This window comes from Phaethon lepturus, unplaced genomic scaffold, assembly GCF_000687285.1.
Source record: "Phaethon lepturus isolate BGI_N335 unplaced genomic scaffold, ASM68728v1 scaffold1722, whole genome shotgun sequence".
Classification (NCBI taxonomy): Eukaryota; Metazoa; Chordata; class Aves; order Phaethontiformes; family Phaethontidae; genus Phaethon; species Phaethon lepturus.
The window spans coordinates 11,484-34,886 of NW_010523906.1; the positions used below are offsets into that span (position 1 = coordinate 11,484).

General features: G+C 34.4%; 1 protein-coding gene across 1 annotated transcript in view; it reads left to right on the top strand.

Moving 5' to 3' along the window:
- The first annotated feature begins 302 nt into the window (after positions 1–302).
- Positions 303–23,403, top strand: part of LOC104617032 (ankyrin repeat and sterile alpha motif domain-containing protein 1B-like) — a 232,815-nt gene continuing 209,714 nt past the window's right edge. Inside the window, exons 1-4 of the mRNA XM_010282242.1 lie at positions 303–385; positions 4,202–4,282; positions 8,458–8,614; positions 20,241–20,537. Of these exons, the coding sequence (XP_010280544.1) occupies positions 303–385; positions 4,202–4,282; positions 8,458–8,614; positions 20,241–20,537 (618 nt within the window). The remainder of the gene's footprint in view (positions 386–4,201; positions 4,283–8,457; positions 8,615–20,240; positions 20,538–23,403) is intronic.

Here is a 23,403-nt window from a genome sequence, read left to right on the forward strand (position 1 = left end):
CAGTTTACATGACTGGAAATGTATATGAATGTAGGCAGAACACTAATGAATATAGGAGCCTGGCTATGTGCTCTAATAACTTTAGGCAATGTGTTTCTGTCAGATTCACAACAATAAAAATGGACATTTTGGAAGGATTAGGCTCAGAACAACACAAATTCCTGTAATATGTATTTATTCTATGGAACACAGGAACAATAAGGAAACTAGATTTATCTGAGCTGGCTGGTGTTTGCCGCTGACATCAATGGGAACAGGATGAAGCTTAGGATTTCCCACTATTAAAACTGACCTGGCAAGACATGGTTCACTACTTTTATAGTCCTGAAGAGCCAAAAGATCTCTATGAAGACCTTCCAAGGATATTGAAGATCTGGGAAAGAAGGTGGGGAGAGGAGTGGGAGGGATGAGGACTAGGCATGTGCTAAGTCTCTCTCAGCATCTAGAGTAGTAGAGTTTAGACCCTAAAATATGCAGGCACGAACACCATGCTCTGTCCCTCTCCTCTGGAGGAACTGATTCCATCCAGACAGTGTCATCCTCTTCTTTGCTGCTTCATTTCAGAGAAGAAATAAATTCCAAAGAGAATTACCAGTCAGTTGTCAGATAAGGTTTAAGTGAAACCAATGGGCAGACAGACACTGATGTCATCAGGCTTTTAAAAACTTTTATCATTGTTTCACCAAAATACTTTTGCCTTGGTGAAACTAACATATAAAGACCATAAATATTAGTGCATGGATAGTGAAGTAACAATGAAATAATAATAATAATACAATAATAATAATATAATGCAAGTATATTTAGACTTGGAGACTGGAAATATGAGAAATACGATGTAAACAGTTTTAAAATTGTGATGGACATTCTGTGCATGTATGCACAGTTCTTGTACTGTTGATAGTGAGTGTGCTTGTCTGATGAAGACTAGCTGAATTACCGTCTGATTTCCTTGCTTTTGTGTATAGCAACAGCCACTTCACAATTATTTTTTTGCATATGGCAAAAAGCACAGCAAAATAACAAATCAATCAACTAACCATCTTTTTCTTTAGTGTGTCATTTTCATATCACTTTTGAAATTATACCCTTTATATGTAATTATCTTCAGCTCATAAAAAAGAAAAAATGTTACTTTTCTTACCAAGTAAAGAGTATTTTGAATTAATATTTGACATCAGTTCAAAAGGTCAGTATTCTTTGTTCACAGTGAGAGCAAACTGTAGTAAGAAGGTCTTTCTGCTTTTGGCGATAGTGTAAGTAGAACAACAGACTTCATTTTCTTTGTGCCTCCTTTGGCAAGTTATAACGGAAGAAACTAATTGATGACCACGCTTTAATTCAGGGTTATAATTCATCGTTGACTGAAAACTGATTTTTTTGCACAAAAAGTCAATTCAATTACTTTCTTAATATTCATTAAGTGATAGAAGGATTTTCCTAATTTACTGATGTACGTAGGAAAAAAAAATCCTAACTTACTGATGCATGTAAAATTAAGATGCTTAATTATTGACTGCATCAAAGAATTAGGAGAAACGTGTTGAGAACATTCAATATTAACGGTAATCTAAAGAGCTGCTAATCTTGTCAATAGATATTCTTTTCTGGAGGTTGAATGGTAATTTGTTTTGTTCCAGGTTCTCCTTAGTGTTGCTTCCAGAGTACCAATTGAAGTGTTTTCATACACAGATAAATCAATATATTTGATAATTCCTCATATATTGTATGTGCTTCTGATGCCAAAGAAGGGCTCTTTAGGCTTTTTCTGTTTCTCCAGCCTACTTTGAAGTCAGATGCTTTTTCTGGAGCTAACACACCACTAGACTTTTGCCTGGCTGTATTCTGGTTACAAGGGAAGAGCTTTTGATAAACTGTTCACCACAACTGGGAGTTTTAGGGTGTCAGAATTTTTGTTCACAAACTGTCCAATTTGAATTTGATTGTCAGTTATTAAAGCATAAATATCCAGTGTATATACTGAACTTGCACTCATTTTGTAATGTTGCAGTACTGAAGCAATGCAAGACCTCCTAGGAGGGTACTTCTGCACTGGCCCATGGGAAAAAAGATGCCTGCAGCCAAGTCCTGCTCATGTCTTCTGTGTTCTTTAGTTTGATAACCAAGTTCTGATTTTGAGCATATCTTTCTGTACCGTTTGGGAGCTGAGAGTGATTAGTCTGTCCATCCTGTCTTATTTCTCTGAGTCATAAGGATTTACACATTCTCCTTTGTCCTTTGTCTCCTAACCTGAGTGTCCTGAGGAGCTTCACATAGGTGTATTTACAAAATCATTAATAAATTTTCTTAAAAAAAAAAAAAAATCAGTACTGCTTCAGTTGAAAAATATTTCCTAAGAACCAGGTTTTGGTTGCTTTTTTTTTTTTTTAAAGGGCTTAAGGCACCATGAGTAATATATGAACTCATGGATCCCTTGCATTTTGAAATACAAAGAACAGGCAAATCCTAATAACTGTAAACCAAAGCAAGCAAGCAAGCAAACCCAAGTAAATTAATATTCTGGTTGTTTATCTATTTATTTCAGTATTTAAAATATTATTTTCTATACCAGTTTCAATTTTCTGCTTCATTCTCCTATAAGCTGGTAAAAATCAAAGGAAGAAAGTAGAGTCCAATAAATAAGAAAATAACTAATAAGGTATTATGCAAAAGTATAAAAGAGGTTATAGAATATCGGTAGATAAGGACTTCTTTCCTTCCAATAGATAAGGGGAGCCTGTCTTTGTCATATCAACAACATCTGTGTAGTATGGAAGATGACTCAGTTTTTACTACTTCATGAAGTTAAAATAATTTCTTTTAATTGGAAAGGTTAGAGTGACTTTCATAGCTGAAGTTGCCTTCTGTAGAAAAGAACATCTGTAGAATTCTGAGCAGATTAAAAAAAAATTACTTCATTTTTTGCTTCTTTGTACCCAAGTACAGTACTGTTCTTCCAAGAAATTCAATCACAGGGAGAGGTGAGGTACCCAGCACTATGTAGAATAACGCTCACTGCAGAAGACAATGTATCACACAAATAATGCTGTATGCATGCCGTATTACTTATGGGAAAACAACTGCTTAAATTTATGAGCTAATTACTCATGCAAACACACACAATGAAAAAGAGATCAGTCTGCAACACCAATATTCCATAGGTAATAAAATACAGATTCAGTAGTAAAGAATTCTTAAAAAGCATATGTTAAGCATAACATGTCATTTTATTGATGTAGATCATGAAAAATGTCAATATGAAAACCTCTTTTAACCTATTAGCTTCAGATTATTTTCTTTAAACTGCAACACTTCATTCTAAGGTATGAAGTGAAGGGAAAATATGGCTTGTCAATGACTGTGTAATACAGGATACAAAAAGTGCTTCCACAAAGGATAGTGAGATTCAAATGTATCAGTTAGAATATAACCTGCTGGTATTCAATATGCCTCTGGTGTCCAATTTGCAGGATTTGAGGGTGGGGGTGTTTTTTGGGTTGGGGTTTTTTTTTGGTATATTAGCAGTCACATTTTTCTACTTTGAAACAAAAAATCTTCTTTACTGTTTTGTGAACAGCCCATAGTACATCATGAACTGGTTACATGGGACATATAATGAAGCTGACTATAAAATAAGTGCTGTAAAATACAGAAAGATAACAAAAAAAAATTATTAGACTTTTGGTTTATGTATATGTAATTTATTTTAAAATATAATTGGTTAAAATGGGAGCTAAAACATCCCAAGTAAGAAGAATAAATTTTCTCTACCTTTAAAGGATATGATGGGTTCTCACTAACCTTACATTTGTATCAATCTAGACTAACTGACCTAAAGTCAATGAATATGTACTTGTGAAAAAGGTTGTGCAAAATCAGATTATAAACTCAGTGTAATTACTAGAGTAATACTGGGAGAACAGATCTAATTGAAATGACAGAATAGTTATTAGTCTTTGAGATTGCCCGACATAAAGTTCATGACTGCTATAAAGATGAATGTGTAAAATTATTTTTATAAATAAATTATATATCTATCAACATGACATTTGCTATTTTAAGTTCTTTTCAAGATAAATTTTCTCCTAAAGTTTAACCACACTTGTTGCAGTGATCTTTAGATTATTTATACATCAAATTTCTGACATTTCTGTACTTGCTGAGCCAAAAAATTAACTTCACAATTCTGCTTTATTTGCAGCATCTGGCGAGGACCAAATATAAATTGCACAGACAGTTCAGGTTATACTGCCTTACATCATGCAGCTTTAAATGGACACAAGTAAGTACCTCACGTTTAGTTTTTATGTAGCATGGTATTTAACTGCGTAACTTAAAAATTTGTGGCATATCACTGAAATTTTCACAGAAGATTGACAAGCCCTGACTTAATAAAATAATCTTATCTCTGACAGGATATATTAATGTAAGAATTTTTTGACATTGTCATTGATATCAGCATGTAGTAATGACAAATGGGAAATGCAGTTTAGAAGCTATTGATTCAATATTATTTTTTCCAAATTCTTCCTTGATTTTGATTAAATTTATTATTGTTACTGCTAGTGGTGGCTCTAGTGCTTTTTAGCTGAAGCAAAATTGCAACAGAAAATTTTGTAGTATATTTGTGTGTTTATGTACACGTATAGTGCATTGAATGTTTAAGAAAGCAATATTGTGAAACAAAAGGACAGTATAGATTAATCATTATCAATGTCAAAATAGTATGGTAAGAATATTTAGTAGTTATACACCTGAAAGCAGAAAAAAAGAGGTATTACCTTGTATGGGACCTTGTAGCTTTTCCTGCCCTGTTGTCCATCCAAGTTACTGCACGCACGTCTCAAAAAGCTTGGGGAAAGCCTGCAAAATCCCCTCTGAGCGTACCAGTGCAGCTGAACTCTCTAAGGCATAAAAGTGGCAGTAAACAACAGTGAAAACTTGTTCCATATTATGTTATTACACCCTGTAATTCGTTCTCTGTTACTGCAGTTGTAGTTGCTGTTACTTACATGTTGCCCCTTGCTACCTTCATTGTATTACGCTGCCAAGTGCATGTTGTTATTAAGGCAGAATGAGAAAGAAAGATTTTAATGAGTGGGTTCTAGTTCTAGTGGGACAGACCCCACTGTAACCAAGGTAAGAGCTGCCCCACCTAAGGCAGTCCATTGGTCCTGTTTGTAAACTGATGGTGTTAACAGTCTGGATTTTCACTAAAGAAAATTTTGATGTGAGGCTTTGGGTTATTTCTCTGTGGGAGATAAGGAACAAACTGAAATTAAGAGTGATTTGCACTAACTTTAATGTGATTTTGGACTGTCCATAAGATAACATATGAATCCATAATAATTATAATTTTGTTAACTAATTTTGCAATTTTTCAATTCTTCCTTGGAAAAATTAAAACTTTAGATTGTGTCTTTAATTGTATTCTAGAGATTTGCATATTTTCTTTAGACCAGATGAATCTTGTGGTGAATAGAGGATATTCTGTTTCTGAATAAATGAATGAAGTTAAAATACTGTTAAATTAGATACTGTACATTTTCCAAAATTTTGGTTCTGTAGCAAGGTTCAGAATCATCCATTAATATATTTTACCTACATGGAATTAGGTCTAAGTCCTTAATATGGTTTATTAAACTCAGCTTTTTTTAAAAAGGGAGAAAATCACATTTCTCTTGTTTATAGTTTATGGATTCCTTCTTGCGCCATTGCACATTTTTGATTGACGAAAGCCCAAGCTTTAGCTTGCAAAGATTGCTGGTTTTAAATAGATGAAAACTGGTTCTAGTATGTTTAATACTGACTATAAACCAATAGTTACCTAGCAAAGTAAAAATATTGCTATATAAACACTGAATCTACCAGAGATTTGAAGTGAATCCTAGCAATATAGACTATAAAATCCCAAAACATACAAAAGCCAAATAGTGTTTTCACACACTTTGTTGGCTAAACTTCTGCTGGAGTCAGAGGGAACTTCAAGAGGTGGACTTATGTGCAGCAGCAGATAGGACTGTTGGTTTTGAAAAGGTCATAATGGCCACTGGCTGCTATGAACCCAAACCCTCACCCTCACAGCAGGGTAAGTAGCAGTTACCACATTTATAGCTTGTTGTATTAAAGTAAACTGAAATACATCATGAGGTATATAATGATAAATCATGATGGTTCGGGACCTGCAATTGAAGCCATCATACTGATCCTGCTACAATGGTAGCACTGTCAGCAGGAGAAATGGACAGACACCTGGTGGTTGTAATTTCATTAGTCACCTCAAATAACAAATAAATAGCTTTACACTCTGATTCAGATTTGAAAGTTAATATTAAAAAATCAATATTGGGTACAATCTTTTGACACATAAGCCTTCCGACTTAGGAGAAGTTCTTGTCTTTTGAAAACTTTTGGGTTTTAATTTTTCACACTTTACATTAGGATGAACTTGAGACATTTCAAAGTTTTTCAGGAAAAGTGAGAACATGAGACTTAATGACCCAGCCAAAGGCTGGGACACTTGTTGTACACACATGCAAGTCCCTGCTTGATCATTGTATGTGATGAATTCCCTCCTCCTTGGTTATTCTGGGATAGTTCTCTCTCCTTTTGAAACTATTCTGCCTTATAGAAGTAATTAAGTCATATCTGGGGCAGGGACTTTAATCTCAGTCTCCTTAAGAAATTTTACTTAGCCCAGTAATGTTACTGCACTAAAGACTCTTGTATCTCCTCCTCTGAATTTTTTTGTACAAAGTGAGAAAGTTCTGACAGAGCACTAAAAAAGACTCACCCTAGAGAAGTGTGATGTGTCAGGGCATTCTTTTGAAGGATGGAGGAAACCTAGGTTCTATTTTGTAGCTTGAACCTTGCAACATACTCTTCCCAATAGTTACTGTCCATTATCTATAGATTTCAGTTGTGGAGGGTTTTTTTGCTGTTTTTCTCCCACTTAGTTAAATTTTTGTTTCCTTTGACTTCTGTCCCTTTCAAACTACACTGTGTATCTAGCCTTCGTTAGAGTGTCTACTGCAAGACCAACTATTATGACATGAGAGGTCTCTCAAACCTTATTTGTACTAAAAAGTTTCTCTCAGGAGTCACTTTTCTGGAACCTTCTGTGTAGCAAAAGGCTTTCTATACTAAAGCTGCTCTTTCTTAATTGTTTTCATGTTATTTGACCTTGTCAGGAGTAAGCAAAATCAAGCTTAAAGTTTCTCTCAAAGCTTAGATGTGATGACTCCAGTATCTCTGTGATTTAATTTGAAGACATTGAGATTGAAGACATAGATTGAGAGTTTCTTTTGACCTGGATATATTCACTCTTACTTGCCACATTTTTCTCTCAATAGGCAATTAAATAAGGTTCCGTAAAGGTTGGGAGAACAGTTGCCTTGGGATTTACCTTCTGTCTTAATTTGTAATGGAGGGCTTCATTTTCAGTCATAATATAGGCTGCATTGAGCTCGCTTCCCACCTCCCTCCCCTGATTTTTTGAGCCAAATCAATAAGAGACAGTGTTTCTATATTCAGCAAAAATGTGCGTATAACTGCCCACATTGGACCATAGATGCTATTAATATAATAACTAATGAGGCCTGACTGTGTCAAACTATGAGAAGACAAATGGAGAGATAAGATAGGATTTATTTACTTTCTGACATACTTGATAACCAATGATAATACCGCACAGTTGATTTTTAAGCTTAGCTTTTGAAGTTAAGTAAGTACAGGAGACTTAAAAATCAGGGATGCAATATACCAGCTCATACTAATCTTTCATTTAATGTATGATAAGCCCACACTGAAAATACTGAAAAGAATATAATAAGAATTAAAATAATAAAAGTCACTTTTTTCCTCACTGCTCTCAGGAAGCTGGATGTGGTGAAAATAGAAGCAGTTATTCCATAGAAGATACTATATATCTAACTAGATCATCATTAAATTGTTTCCTCCATTTTTGAGATAATGCCTTAAAGAAGAAGAAAATCTATTACTTTTAAGCCTTACTGCAAGAACCGTGTCCATAAATCTACCCTCTTGTCTTCCTGCCTCCAGAACTCAGCAATGGTGGGGACAGGACTACTTCTCCGCCTTTAGTGTCTGCAAGGTTTGTCTTGAGGGAGATGCACGTGGCCTGGACTGGCAAATTCTAAAAATGATTCCATGGCCAGGTGATCCTGTTGAAAGAAACAGATTCAGAGAACTGATGTTAATGTTGTTGATGGGTATTCATAAGAAGTAAAAATCATTACAATTAATGACATTTTGCCTATGTTTTACTATCAATTTCATTCTTAGAAATGATTGGTCTTCATTTTTGTAGCTGTTTCACTTGAAATACAGATTTTTTTCTGATATCCAGGGCAAAAATTTTGGCAATATGTATGTTTGTATAAAAACTTAATAAAATAAGTTTCCTGTCAATTTTTAGATTTGCTTCCTATTTTCCAGGGATATAGTTCTCAAATTACTTCAGTATGAAGCATCAACTAATGTGGCAGATAATAAAGGTTATTTTCCTATTCACTTGGCTGCTTGGAGAGGAGATGTAGACATTGTGAAGATTCTCATCCATCATGGGCCATCACACTCCAGAGTGAATGAACAGGTGAAGTGATAAAAAATATTTGTGTATATCATCAGAAAAGAGTAGCACATATTCTTTAGGTCTGGCAAATTCATAGCCAAATTTAAAAAAGATATCTATTTTCCATTGTTTCAATAATTCCTTCTCCAAGACTGATGAAGTCTTCCAATATAAGCATACCAGATATCTTTCTTCTGGATGGGCACTGACCTAAAGGATATTAGATTTTAAAAGTATGAAAAAAACCTTTGACTTGTTTCTGAAAAATTGTATGAAGACATATTCTATGCATCTTATATTTATTGATGCAAATTTGCATAAACTCTGTGTCTTTTTTACTTTATTACATATCAAATTCCTGAAAAACTCTGAGATAAAATTAATATTCTTGGGATATTTTGAGTGTACTGTAAGTGAACTGATATGCAGAGATAAATGACAAACCAGATGGATTGCATGTACGCATGTGCAGCAGAAAGGACACATAACAACCAGGAAAAAATGATGAGAGTATTACAGTGGGTAAGGGCAAGATAAGTATATTTTATTCTGTTGTCAAACATATGGCACACCTGTTTTCATTCTGTGTATTCTTATATGGTCCATTAGTAGGGTTAGTATTTAGAAATAGAAAGCAAGGCGGCAATTAAAACCTGACACCATCTATAATCAGCTGAACTGCTTGGGGACTGGAAGTAGACTGTGAAATATGAGTAGTAACCATAAGCTATTGAATTTGACAGGGTTATCAGGAAGTTATTGGAATGTAAAAGTGGGAGTCAGCTCCAGATTCAGATCTAAACTTTAGTGTCTACATTGCCTATATATTCACTGTTTTATTCCATAGAGGTCTAGTCATGAGCCAACAGGGTTATTCAGGTGACCAAAAGTAAGGTAGGATTCATTTGCTCAAACACAGAAATACAGTACCTTCTAAAGCCCTGCAATAACTGAGACATCTGTGTGGGCCTGAAGCTATGACAGAGGATGCCCAGAATTTCCATGTCCTTGTGGAGTGGCTGATAGACTCCAGGTAGGGTATCCTACAGCACCTCAAACGGCAAAGTACAATCTAACAAATTAATTGCACTCTCAGTGTCTATGTTAGTGTGGCCAGATGGAAAACTGTGAGAAAATAAGAAATGTTAGACATAAATTGCAAACACGTAGCCCGTGTGACATGCCATTCCTTGAATAACCTATTTGGTATTTGAGGTTATACACTTAGCCATTGGAATCCATATAATAACTATGATATGAATATCAAGTATTAGTGCAGGAAATGTAGGAAAATAAAGTAATAAAATACTGCCATGTGACAGTCTTCTGGGAAATCCTATAATACTGTGACTCATCCAAGAAAAAATACAAAAAAACCTTGTCATTCTGTGGTTTCAGTTGCAGATTAGGAGTTTCTCGAATTTTTGCATTCTCATCAGCTGTTGCATGTAGGATAAAACCAGTTGAATTGTAGGATTACCTTTTGTCAAGGAGAACTTTTTTTCAGTTTTATTTCTGCAACAAAATAAAAAACCAACTTTCTGATTGCATGTTATCCATTTGCTTGAAGAGATTTCTTATACTCTACTGACAGAAAACTGGAAGCTGTGCAGGAACTTCAGAGAGAGGGATAGTGAAAAATATATTTCAGTAAGGTCAGAAAGAGAAATGTAAATTCAAACCTACTTCTTCCCAATACCACACATACATCCAAACTTCTAAAATATTCTCGAGCTTGATTAGGTGTGCTATCCAGTCTCTCTGATTTGATCACTGGAGCAAATAAGCAGGGATACATTTGATTCCATACCCCACTGAATCAGAAAGGTCGTCTTGTCAGATCTCCTGCTGTTTATGCATTTTATGCAAAATCTTTTTCATGGAAAATGCGTGCGCAACCCTTACAAGAAATGTTGGACCTCAGGTCTCTTAAGGGAATCTTGGTCATATAAAACCTTGAAGTTCAAATCCTGCACACACAGTTCTTCTGACTTTGTAAATGCCCTGGTGTTCCACTCTAGACAATGGCCAGCTTTAGTAGGTGGACCACTTTGCTGGCACCGACTTTCCTCTGCTAATTAGTAATCTACACAGGCAAATATTATCCATAACATGGAAATGCCATCTCCACCCACATATCCTCAAATAACACCAGAGTGGCATCCTCACCCTAATACCTATTGTACATTCTTAGGAGTCTGTAGGTTTCTGAGGCTTTTGCTTATTTGTTGACAGGCTCTATATGAGGTGGCTCCTCATAGCTTCTCTCAGATCTGTGGAGCTGAAGCTACAGCTTATAAGAAATCTTGGCCTATTTTTCTTCCTTGTTTTTTCTTCTGAGAGTTGGGGAGAAGGATAGCCATTTTTCCTTGCACTTTTTCACCACAGCAAATAATATACACAAGTCAGACTATTTTTCCTGGGTTTTTTTTGGTAAGGTTCACATTAAAAATGTATGTGCTTTCAGTTTAAGAAAATAATTTTGTTCATTATTTAAAAATTGTTGCAACTTATTTGTAATACGTCTTTGCTTTTCATCTATTTTGTTAAAATTCTAGGTAAAAGAAATTCTTCTAAAAACTTAAGTGAAAGTAATGAACAACACAACAAAGAATAAATGAGAAGCTCATGATGCATAAATGTATATTACATGAATTAATGGATTTAATACGGTATAATAGAAATTAATTGAACTGCATTCTACACATTTAAAATGCAGTTTACTGGCATCATAGGATCATATCCAGCCATACACAGTATTTAAAGCTCTGAATGCCCCCTACTGTTCCCATTACATAAAACTGAAAAAAATAGTAAAGAAGTGAACAATTAAATGACAATTATTTTATGGGCGTGGTGGAATGTAGACTGGCGACTCTACACACAGAAAATGGTTACAGCCTAACATGTAAGAATAATTCTACCACTGTTTAATACAAGAGTCTTAACTGACATACATGATTTATGTTTTAAATTACAAAAATGGTGAAATTACAAAACATGTAAGTGCTTAAATTTCATTGATGAAGACTTGAAAATATGTAAAGTATAAATTGAATGAAGATCAAGTAGGTAGTATGAGATCAAGATTTGTTAGTAAATTAATACCAAATACAATAAAAAGGTGTGCTGTTAACAGCCAAACTACTTACATGTTTGTTTATGTAAAGACATCTGGGTAGCACAAACATTTATTATAGCAACTCTCATCATAAAATTATAAAATTGGTAAGAAATCCTAATCTATGAAAAAATAAATAATAAATAACAGCCACATATAGGTCAATATGTAGTGTTTGGTATTAGCACAGGAAATCACATTCAAAAAAGGTGAATGACATCAGGAATAAATGTTGAGTTCAAAATATATTTTTAATAAATATATATACAAAATATGAATAGTGAAAAATTTACAGGAAAAAATGTGAACACTTCTAAAATTTCTCGGTGATGTTTTCTATTTTGTGATTCTGCTTGTTTTTCTTTATGCACATAGCATGTGTTTTTCCATACATTTGTGTATTTAATGTACTATAGAATTTGTCTGTGCATCGAATTGTAATTGTCATAAAAAACACTCACATTTCCTTAATGCCATTTGACACTTCTGAAATGTGAAGGAAAAGAGTTCAGGATGCATTCCTAATATGTAAATGCCTAACATCTAACATATTTACTCACTTCCCCAAATCATCAAAATGAAGCACAGACATTATATACTTCTCTCAGTGACACCTCAGGGACTTCTAGGAGTACAAAGTAGCCTGCAAAAGCCATAATTTTCATGTTCTGCATTTGATGTTCCCACCCTCCCCTTAATTCAGAGACGATGATAATGAATTTCAGAATTTGCCCTGCAACTCTTATTAGACTCTTTTTAGAAGAAAAAAATGTGCAGAAGCAATCTTTTTGATCTGAGCTGATTGCAGCAATAAATGTGAAGAAACATCTATTCAACGTAGTCAAGCCAATTACAGAATTACTTTTTAATTTTTTTTCCATGTAAGTAAAGGTGAATTTCAATGGGAAGTCAGTAGATTTGATTTTGATTCAAACTGGTAATTTGCAGTAGAATTTTTCCCAATAACTTTTACAAAAATTGTCTTTTTGAAAAAATATTACTGTCTAAATCTAAGTATTCTCTAATTTATGGGACAATGGCATCTTTATCTGCCATAATATTGTTCTTATATGGTAAAGATATTCATTAGAACAGGTTCATAGAATCATAGGATGGTTTGGGTCGGAAGGGACCTTCAAAGATCATCTAGTCCAACCCCCCTGCCATGGACAGGGACATCTTTCACTAGACCAGGTTGCTCAAAGTCCTGTCCAACCTGACCTTGAACACTTCCAATGATGGGACATCCACAGTTTCTCTGGGCAACCTGTTCCAGAGTCTCACTACTATAATCATAAAAAATGTCTTCCTTATATCCAATCTAACTCTACCCTCTTTCAGTTTCAAGCCATTGCCCCTTGTCCTGTCACTACAGGCCCTGGTAAAATTCTCCATCCATCGCCCTCTTTATATATTTAAAGGCTGCAATAGGATCTTCCCAGAGCCTTCTTTTCCCCAGGCTGATCTCAGTCTTTCTTCATAGGAGAGGTACTCCCAGTCTCTGATAATTTTTGTGGCCCTCCTGTGGACCCACTCTAACAGGTCCATGTCTTTCCTGTGCTGAGGGCTCCAGAGCTGGATGCAGGACTGCAGGTGGGGTCTCACCAGAGCAGAGTAGAGGGGCAGAATCACCTCCCTCAACCTGCTGGCCATAATTCTTTTTATGCATCCCAGGATAGCATTGGCTTTCTGGGCTGCGAGCACACATTGCCAGCTCATGTCTAATTTTTCACCCACCAGTACCCTCAAGTCCTTTCCTGCAGGGATGCTCCTAATTGCTTCATTACCGAGTCTGTACTGATATTGGGGATTGCTCTGACCCAGGTGCAGTACTTTGCACTTGGCCTTGTTTAACTTCATGAGGTTCACATGGGCCCATTTCTCAAGCCTGTCAAGGTCCTTCTGGATGTCATCCCTTCCCTCTAGCACATCAACTGCACCACTCAGTTTGGCATTCACAAACTCACTGAGGGTGCACTCAATCCCACTGTCTATGTCATCGATGATAATACTAAATAGTATTGGTCCTAGTACAGACCCTTGAGGAACACTACTTGTTACTGCAGTGTTCATTAGAGATAAGAATACAGAGCCTTAAACTACACTAGGAAGGAAAAAATAGCAATGGAACAGGGTAGTATGCAATAAAGAATTTCAGTACCTCAGTATCAACTTGTTGTAGATTTAAAGAGAAACATAAAGAAACAGTAGTGTTACAGGGAGGAGGAAATGCCCAATTGTTATTTATCAGTATTTCTCCTCTTACAACCAATATTTTTAGTTTAAGTAAAATACTTTTAGTTTTATTACATTTCTGTTGCAAATAATTGTAAACTACTTGTATCGCTTAAAACAGATTAAATAAACTAAAACGTCTGACTTGACTGATTACTTGACTTGCTTTTATTGGCAATTGCCCATGCCTAAACTTGTGTTCAGATTCTGCACGTAGCCAAATTCTCTGTATTATTGACTGCATACTAATACTAATTATAATTAGTATTATTGACTACATAATTTCAGCATTCATACTACAATGGGTAGCTTTTGATACTCATTGGAGCCATGTTCAGAATTTCATTCAGATTCCACTGAAAAAGATCCTATCTCCCCAAATGCTTTTTTGTATTTATTTGGTCTCGTTAATGTTTCTTGGCAACACTTGTGCAAATGTAGTCCTTTTTCAAAATTACAGTTAGACTTTCTCATTTCTGTATTAAAAATCATCAGGGGTCTGCCTGTCAAAAAATATTCCTAGACTTTTGGCAGACAGCTTTAGGCATAGCTAGAATATTATTTTGTGGCAGGACAAGACCTCATGAAAGAAAAAATTCAATCAGGAATGGTAGGTCTTAAAAAAAAACCAACAAAGTTAAAGAAACACATCCAGTGATACAATATAGAGAACTTTCTTTTAAATACTTAATAGGTATGAAATCTCAGATTTCTAATTTTTGAATGTAAGCAAAATTGTGAATAATTTTGCATCTATGTACAATTTACAGTTGTAGCAGAACAAAAGAAAATATTTAGTCTTGTCTTAAATGTTTTGATTTTTAAATTAGTTTTGAAAATATATCTGGAAATATTAGGGTTGCCTGAATCCTGATGCTTGGCTTTGTATTTAAGAGAATACTTGATAAGGAAATTTATGGGCTTTTTATTTCTTTTATGACTTTGAAATTAGACAAGTTCATTGATGACATGTCATAAGAAGAAGGATGTCATTAGTTATTTTTCCACATAAACTGTAAAAATCTGTGCACTGTGTAAAAGCCCATTTCCTTCATCAAAAAGAATGGACAATAAAGTCACAATGTTGTTCCCAAGAGCTCTCCTCATTCTTGGCTGTGTTTCTGTTGTAACATTGTTCAGTCTTTGACCTAGACATCCAGGAAAGCACTTTAATTCCCATTGTAATTAAATACAGTGACTTGCTACTTGTGGAATCAATCAGGCAAACTTCCTTATTTTTTTCAGAACGATTAACTTATATTGGTGGAATTTCTCAGGAAACTGCCTTCCTGTTTTAATAGATGAAGTAAGAACATTCTGAGATAATTCCTTTCTCTGTCCTGGATATATGGTTTCTCTATTTTTTCCTCTATTTAAGTCTTTAATTATTAAAGCTTTTTTTTTTTTTTTGGTACCTTTTTTTTCTCTAGTTGACTATTCTTGAGTATATTGAGGCTATAGATAGACTTTTTCAAACTCTCCCATTGCTCCATCCTTCTTTAACTTAAATTATTCTTTCATAACTGAGGCAATAGCACAAAGCTTTTCATAAAAAAAGGTCTTGTTCAGTTGCTTGACATTGGGATTACATGACAAAGAAATGGCTCAGTGATTTAGGAAGTCTCCATTTTCAAGTTCATCATCGAAATGCTTAGATAATAAAGGAGTTGAGCATTCTTTGGAAAGATCTGTAAAATTACTACTTGAGAGTCATTATTGCTTGTATAGTACTTTCATGGACTTTAGGAGCTTTAAAATTTGCTTGGCAAAAATGAAGGACTACACAACTCTGCAGTAAAAGTCCTAAATATACCCACTGGTTAATAGTGGTTTCACAAGGATCTATATAATATTCATGAGAGCCAATCATTCTCTTGATATCTCCTGTACTTCTTCACTATCAGACTTCCAAGCTGCAATAATTGTGTCTATAACGTATTTAGTAACCTGTCCTCTAATGAACAGACCTTAAGATATGCTCGACATTTTGCAGTGGCATGCGTTCTGAGTAGCTAAATGATGTAGTGTAGCCTGCAATACTGACCAGATGCAATGCTGTGAAGGCACAATTCAGTTTTCAGACTTCAACAGAAGTCTGAGTTCTGGCTGTACGTGGAAGAGAATAGATTCAGAGAAAGGCGAGAAAATGTCAGGACCGTGCACATGAAGAGACTCATGTAACAAATAATGAAGAAAGTGATAAAAGGTTAAAAGCTGAATTATAAGGTGCCTGCCTTATTTCCGAAAGAGACCATATGAAAAACTACTTGGGTAAAATATCATTAACTGTGAGTATTAGGGACTTCTGTTTTATACTCTTGTTGCATAATATTGGTCTACTCTTCTTTTTGTTTTATGTTTTGTATGTCTGTCTTGGTTCTGATTCCTAGATCTTTCTTTTTCTTGACTCATTCAGTCCTAGAATCTATCTTGTAGTTTCTAACACGTAATGAAGTACCTAAAATTTCTAAAAGCATTCTAGTCTTTTTCTTCAGCACTAGATGCATTATTTAGCCCTTGGATATCAGATTTGGAGATCTGATTGCACAATAGTAACTCGCATGCAGACATTTGTATTTTCATAGCAAGTGAACAGCTCACTGCAATGAATGTTAAACTTTCTGTACTCCAGAAACAACTGTTTACATTAAGGACTGAAAATTTAGGCAATAGTACTAAATTATTATTAATTTCTTCAGGAATATTTTTTCATGTCTTTCAAATACGTCTTCAAAATAATAGGCTATTTTACAGATATCAGTACAAATGGTACCTTAAAATCAATAGTTACACCTGGGTTAGCTCTGTCTGCCCAAAAGACAAGTAAAAAGTATTCTGGGAGCAAGGAAATCACATCACTTCAACTCTTAATATATCACCATATGTTGTTGTGTTGGCTTTTTTTTTCTTATTCTTATTTTATGTCTTCTATAAGAAAATGCATTAAGGAGGAAGTTCATAACACTGACTGAGACATCCATGTCCATCTTTCCGTGAGGGGTGAGAAGAGGAAGATAATGTTTCTTTCAGTCCGGGAAATACACTGTTATAGCCTCCTCCATTTTAGGGGTCTCTCTGGGAATGCTGAACCAACTGTGTCTATCTGGTAGGCATTCCCACCTTTCCTAAATTTGAAGATGGCAGATTCTGTCAAAACCTACTTAAAAACTCTGTCCTCTCTCCTCAGTAAAACCTCTTGCTTCCAAGGTGGTTTATTTTATGTAAGTAGTACTATATTGTCAAAGCAGATAAATTTAGAGGGCAGTTAAACAAGCTGTAACTCTTTCTTTGAAACTTAAAAATCATTCTGTCTTTTATACCTGAATTGAGTTGACTAATTTACATTTTAAAGAGGGAAAGATGTTGTATTATTAAGTTTTAATTAGGTAGTACCTCTCAGCTCTGATAACGCAATATATACAATGCCTGTTCTGACTGCATGTGTAGGTTATTTAATTATCATGTTTTTCCAGGTTGGATTTTTCTATTTTACTTCAGTGATACCTAGTTCTTTTAAATTTTGAATCAGTTTGATTTGTCATTAACCGAAATGTAGCTTTAATTTGGCAAAGGCAAAGAAACAAACCATATGAAAATGTTCAACCATGTTGATTTGAAGATAATAACATTTTGTTCAGATTTACAGATGCTTTTATGTACCATGCAGTTTTAAGATATACTTTTCTGTAAATATGCCCCTGCATGAAAGTTCAGCTGGATATTCTTTATTTAGAGGGACCAAATTTCAATTTGCTGTGCAGCAGCAGTGATTTGGATTGGTTGGTTTCTATGTCCCTATATCTGTGCCTGAACTTTTGGCCAGTCACCACGCTTTGGAAAAAAGGCCATAACCAATTTAATTTTTATGTGTCTCTGAAAATTTCTTCAGAGTACTTTTAAACTACAATATTAGACTGTTGGCACAAGATTCCAGATACTTTATATATTATCCAGAAATGCTTGAAAAAAATTCAAACATGAGCAGATATTGAATAGATAGATAGATAGATAGATGATAGATAGATAGATAGATAGATAGATAGATAGATAGATAGATAGATCTGTTTGACAATTGTATAGTAAAAGTGTATTTTGCTATTTACCTCACAGAATGTGGATATAGTTATACATCTAATTTCTTTGTGTAACTATTTCCATTGGATATGTAAATACAGTAACTGTAGCCACAAATTACCATAGTTGTCCATTTTATGTGCAATTATCTGATTTTCATACTTAATTGTGGTAACTGTACACAAAATTAGACTGCAATTGCCTGTTCATCTATGCAGTTCTGTCCATGAAATATTAAAAATCTAAAAATTAATTCTAATAAAATATGCTTTTGATTTGTGGGTATACCACTGTACTTAAAAAAAAATGCTTTGCCCAGTCCCATATAAAGAATATGTCAGAATTCAATGGAGCACAAAAACCATATCACAGGTAGTTGATAGATCATTGTGGCCATGTAGGATTGTGATGGTACATATTTTAACCTGAATCGGTCTATGTAACAGAGAAAGACGACGTGGTGGTCTCAAAATGCACAATGATTCAAATACTTATTAGTCATCAAGCCATGTCTGCCAATGGAAACTTCGCACTTTCTTCCCGGCTCTTCTCCAGCTTCTCTCTTGCAGTTTAGCAGTCTCTGCGATCTTGTGTGGTGTTGCAGACACCTGAAGAGTTTGTCAGCAACATTAAATTATCTGAATGTATTAACCTGTCTCTTCTGTCTCCCAGGTTCATCTAAGTTGTTTTAAATTACAAGATGAGGTGAAAATGACAGCAATGTTACTACTAACACAAATCTGAGATTTAAGTTCTTGATTATAGAATTAGAAATGCTGTTACCAGAGAGAAAAAAGTTTTCCCCCTTTCCACGTTTCTAGGTATTACTGTGCAATGTGGATTTTCTTACCCTAGCTAGCTTTTGAGTAGGAGGCCAAAACCTCATTTCTCTCATTCTCTCACCCTTTCTTTCTTTCAAAGGATAAATCTTTTTTATTATTTTCAGTTCTCTGTCCAGAGGACTTTTTGTTTGTTTGTTTCCTTGATAAATACAGCCTATGGATTCAGAGTTATCTCTTCTCCTTTCTTTAGAATTATATTTCTACCTTTCTCTAGTATCTTCTCTCAATTTACATTAATTCTTTATTTCTTTACATGACACATTAGCTTATTGGTTTTCTACTTTTACAACATGTTCAAAACTGTCACAATATATTGTAAATCATATCTCAGAAGATTCATTCAATGTACATACTTTCAAAATTTATAGTGTCTAGCCTATTTCAGGCTTCATAGAGACTCCACAAGATATATTAATAATATAGATGGCATATAGAATTCAGAGAGCTCTATAAATTATTTCTTTCCTCTCTGCCTGAAGTTATTTGTCTGTTTGGGATTGCAAGTATACAGGCAGAACTGGAAGAAAACAATTCAAGAAGATACTGCTTATTCTCAGTATTTATTTATTATTAACATTATTAAATAGTGTTTGGGGAAAGACTTGGGGGACATTGCTTTATAAAGCAAAAACTTACTCAATTCACAACATACAAATACTCATATGCCTTAAAACACACACATGTCCATCTCCCTGGAGCCTTGAGAAGACTAGTTGTTTACACGATACGCTGTCTATCTAGTATCTACAGTTGCTATTTTGCTATCTTTCAATCTTTGATTGTTGTCTTGATAATAACTTTTATAGTGATATATGAAACTAGCTTTGTGCCTGATACATTTTCATTACACAGTTGTTCTCTGTAATTTCACTGCTCTAATAACAAACTGCTATGATTTAAAACCAGTTATACTGAGAAGAGAGACTTAAGTGTCAGAGTATTGATTGATTTCAGGAACAGTTGAATCAAGAAGTATTGCAGATTTCAGCATATCATGAGCAACATATTTTTTGGGGTCATGTTGTTAAAAATGGGTTTGGAACAATGTGGACATGCAGCAACCTGATCTGCTTGAGAGCCACAAAGCTGAAGTATTCACATCAGGATATGGTTTAGTGGGCTTGGTGGTGTTGGGTTGATGGTTGGACTTGATGATCTTAAAGGTCTTTTCCAATCTTAATGATTCTGTGATTCTGTGATTTTTAGTAAAATTTTAGTGGAGTCATTATGAAGCATTTAACATACATTACCATATATTATCTTGCAAACCCTGCCTGCGTAGTGACCTCACAGAGGCAATTTATACAAGTTGAACAGTTCTATTTCATGATTAAACAAGAATTTTTGAAGCTTTTGTTTTGTTTTGTTTTAACAGAACAATGAAAATGAAACAGCACTGCATTGTGCAGCTCAATATGGTCATTCAGAAGTAGTTGCTGTTCTGTTAGAAGAGCTAACAGACCCTACAATAAGGAACAACAAACTAGAAACACCTCTGGATCTGGCAGCACTTTATGGACGTCTGCGTGTTGTAAAAATGATCATCAAAGCATATCCAAACCTGATGAACTGTAATACAAGAAAACACACCCCTTTGCATCTTGCTGCACGTAATGGCCACAAAGCTGTTGTACAGGTGCTTCTGGAGGCTGGAATGGATGTCAGCTGCCAAGTTAGTGTGTAATTTCTTCCTTCCTGTCTTCCCTTCCTCCTTTCTTCCTTTCTTTCCTTTATCATTAGAATATGATTCAAATGAAATAACTTCTTATGTTTTTTCTTTTAAATTCACTTGCATTTACTTTGTTAGAAATGCTGCAAGGTGACATATAACAGATTTATTTTTACGACGCAAATGATGTGTTCAAAGGGATAACTCAAGAAAGATACATGTCTTCAAAGCTGAGTGTATATTTTAATGTTGTCTTGAGACTTGTAGATACACAAATCATATCAACTGTTCATGTAGGTGTATGCATATATATTTTTTACAACATTGGCTTTGACGATACTAAGGTGACTTGCTAAAGCTATGGCCCTTAATAGTCATAGCAATCTGAAACAATGTTTGACTGGGAACTCATTTTCACAGGGTTATCCCATTCTAAACCCAAAGTTGCTATGTAATAATAATTTTGATTTTCTCCTTTTCTAAGAACTTGTTCTATAAATCTAAAAGAAAATTTTATAGCAAGACACCCTTGCAGCTACTGACTCCAACCTGTTAGCAGTTTGGTGCATCTGGTTCTATGCACAGTAAGTTAGAATGGTGTAAAAGGGGTAACTTCAAATAAAAGAGACATAGATGGGAACAGATACAAGGTACAGCAGCAGTAAATTTTAGGTCCAGTTCTTTGTAGTGGAAAGTGTCCAGCCTTTTAACCAGAGAGGACCTGATTCCGTCGCGTGTGAAGCCTTGCCTCAGTCTTATGATTTCTCTTGATTTGACTGGTGGCACTGTATTTGAGTTTAAAGTGCATTTTATCTTCAGATTTAAGGTAGCCTTCTTGCTGTCTGGGTATATATAATATGCTTTGAATTAAAATTGTTGCAGCTTTATATCTATTTTCAGATAAACCAAAGAAACAAACGTTATTGCATCTTTTAGAGTCACATTCAGGCATTCTTTACCAATAGGTGATTTAAAAAATCTTGTGAACTTTGCCTAAATTTTGACTAAGTTTTATAACCATTTTAAGCTTTACGTGCATTTAGTCAAACACTTTTGTACACATAATTCCCGTTTATACAGAAAGACCTGGATTCCATGCACTTTCGTTATTTCTAGATTCTTCCATCAAGGTCATGGTTTTCAAGTTTTGAGGGAAAGAATGTGAAGTGGGAAAGAAAAGCTAGATTTAAAAAAAAAACACCAAGCAAACCAGAAGATATTAACATATTTTAAGATTGAAAATGGTTATTCTCAAATGCCCTCAAAATGAAAATGTGGTAAAATTGTTTTGCTACCTTTATTAGCTCTAGTATCTTTTGAGTTAGTATTGTTACTTGCTTCAGACTAGTTCAAACTGAAATACTTTTCTTTCCTGTGGTTCACCTACTTGTGTATTTGCCTACCATTATGCTTCCAATTATTTTGCTTTTGATTTTCTTTACTAGAATGTGATACACTTGCAAAGGTTAATACAAGCAGCAGCTTTTGTTTCAGCTGTCCTTTACTATTACTACATCTTCAGTAATTTAGAAAAGTTTAATGCTAAACCAACACATAACAGAACCCTCGCATACATATTTCTGAATGTGTAATTTCTTTTCTATCTCTAGCAAATGAATAAGGAAAAAGTCAGAAAGAAACTGATGCCTGAATTGCTGCTTAAGAAATAGAATAATTGAAGAAAAATAGTCTCTGCCATGGCACCTTACAAACTGATCATTACATGAGGGTTGAATATTACACAATGCTTTTATGAAATATGTTCTTGCTCTTATGTAATCTATATAATTTTAGCACTACTGTAAATCCTCCTAAGCCATTCCTATCTATAGTTTTTTGCTGGTCTTCAAAAAACATAGTGGCTGCAAATTTTCTACAATCTTCTTTTAAGAAATGAGAGATTCTTTTAGTAATGGTGATCTGTTTGCCACCTACACTAAAATTCTAGGAGTTTTTTTCTTTTTTTTAATTCTAATTTGTTTTAAGTAATTTATATTCTTGTTTTTCTTAGTTATTCTTAGGCAGGGGGGATTTTTTAATTTAATTTTTTTTTTTTTGCACTGGGTAATCTTGTTTCTTCCATGTTTGTCCTACTTGCCATAAGGAAATATCATTTATTTATTTTCTCACCAGTACACATATTCTCCATCAATATGTTCCTTTTCATTCAGCATCTTAGCATATTGGCAAGTTGGCTCTGTACATATTGTTAACCTATTACTTCTACAACCTCTGAAAAATCCTTTGTTGATGATTACTGGCAGCTTATTAAACTGATCGGAGCATACAATACCAGCCTGTTACTTAAGACTGAACTCAGCTCTTCTAATATTAATTAAATTACTCTGCATCACAGATTGTGAAAGAACAATATACAAAGTATAATCCCATATGGTAAATAAAATTGTACACATTCATACACGTTAAATAAATTCAGCTTATCAGCAGTAAAGAGCTCTCAGAATGATGAGAGACAATTATAGAAGTAGCCTATCTGCTATCACTCTGTAATTGCAAATATTTTTTTTGTTTAAATGGGAAGTTTACTTTAGCCATGTTATGTTTCTCTTCTGTACTCCCTGAGAACTTTTAATTGTAGCAAATATTTCAACTAACAAGAGACAGCATTTAATTTTTGATTGAATTAATCACACATTTTATTCATTTCCCAGGTCTATCCAATATCCTTCAATCTGAAATTATTTAGAAGTGGGCAATACAAATCTGCTTCATCTCTTTATGCTTTGAAGTTTTCATTTAAATTGAAACATATGAAAAATACACAGGTTTTGGGTGAGTGATAGATTTTGGGCCCTCAGTAAAATAAGATACCTCGCAGTTCAGTGTGTTTCATGTAAACAGTAATTTT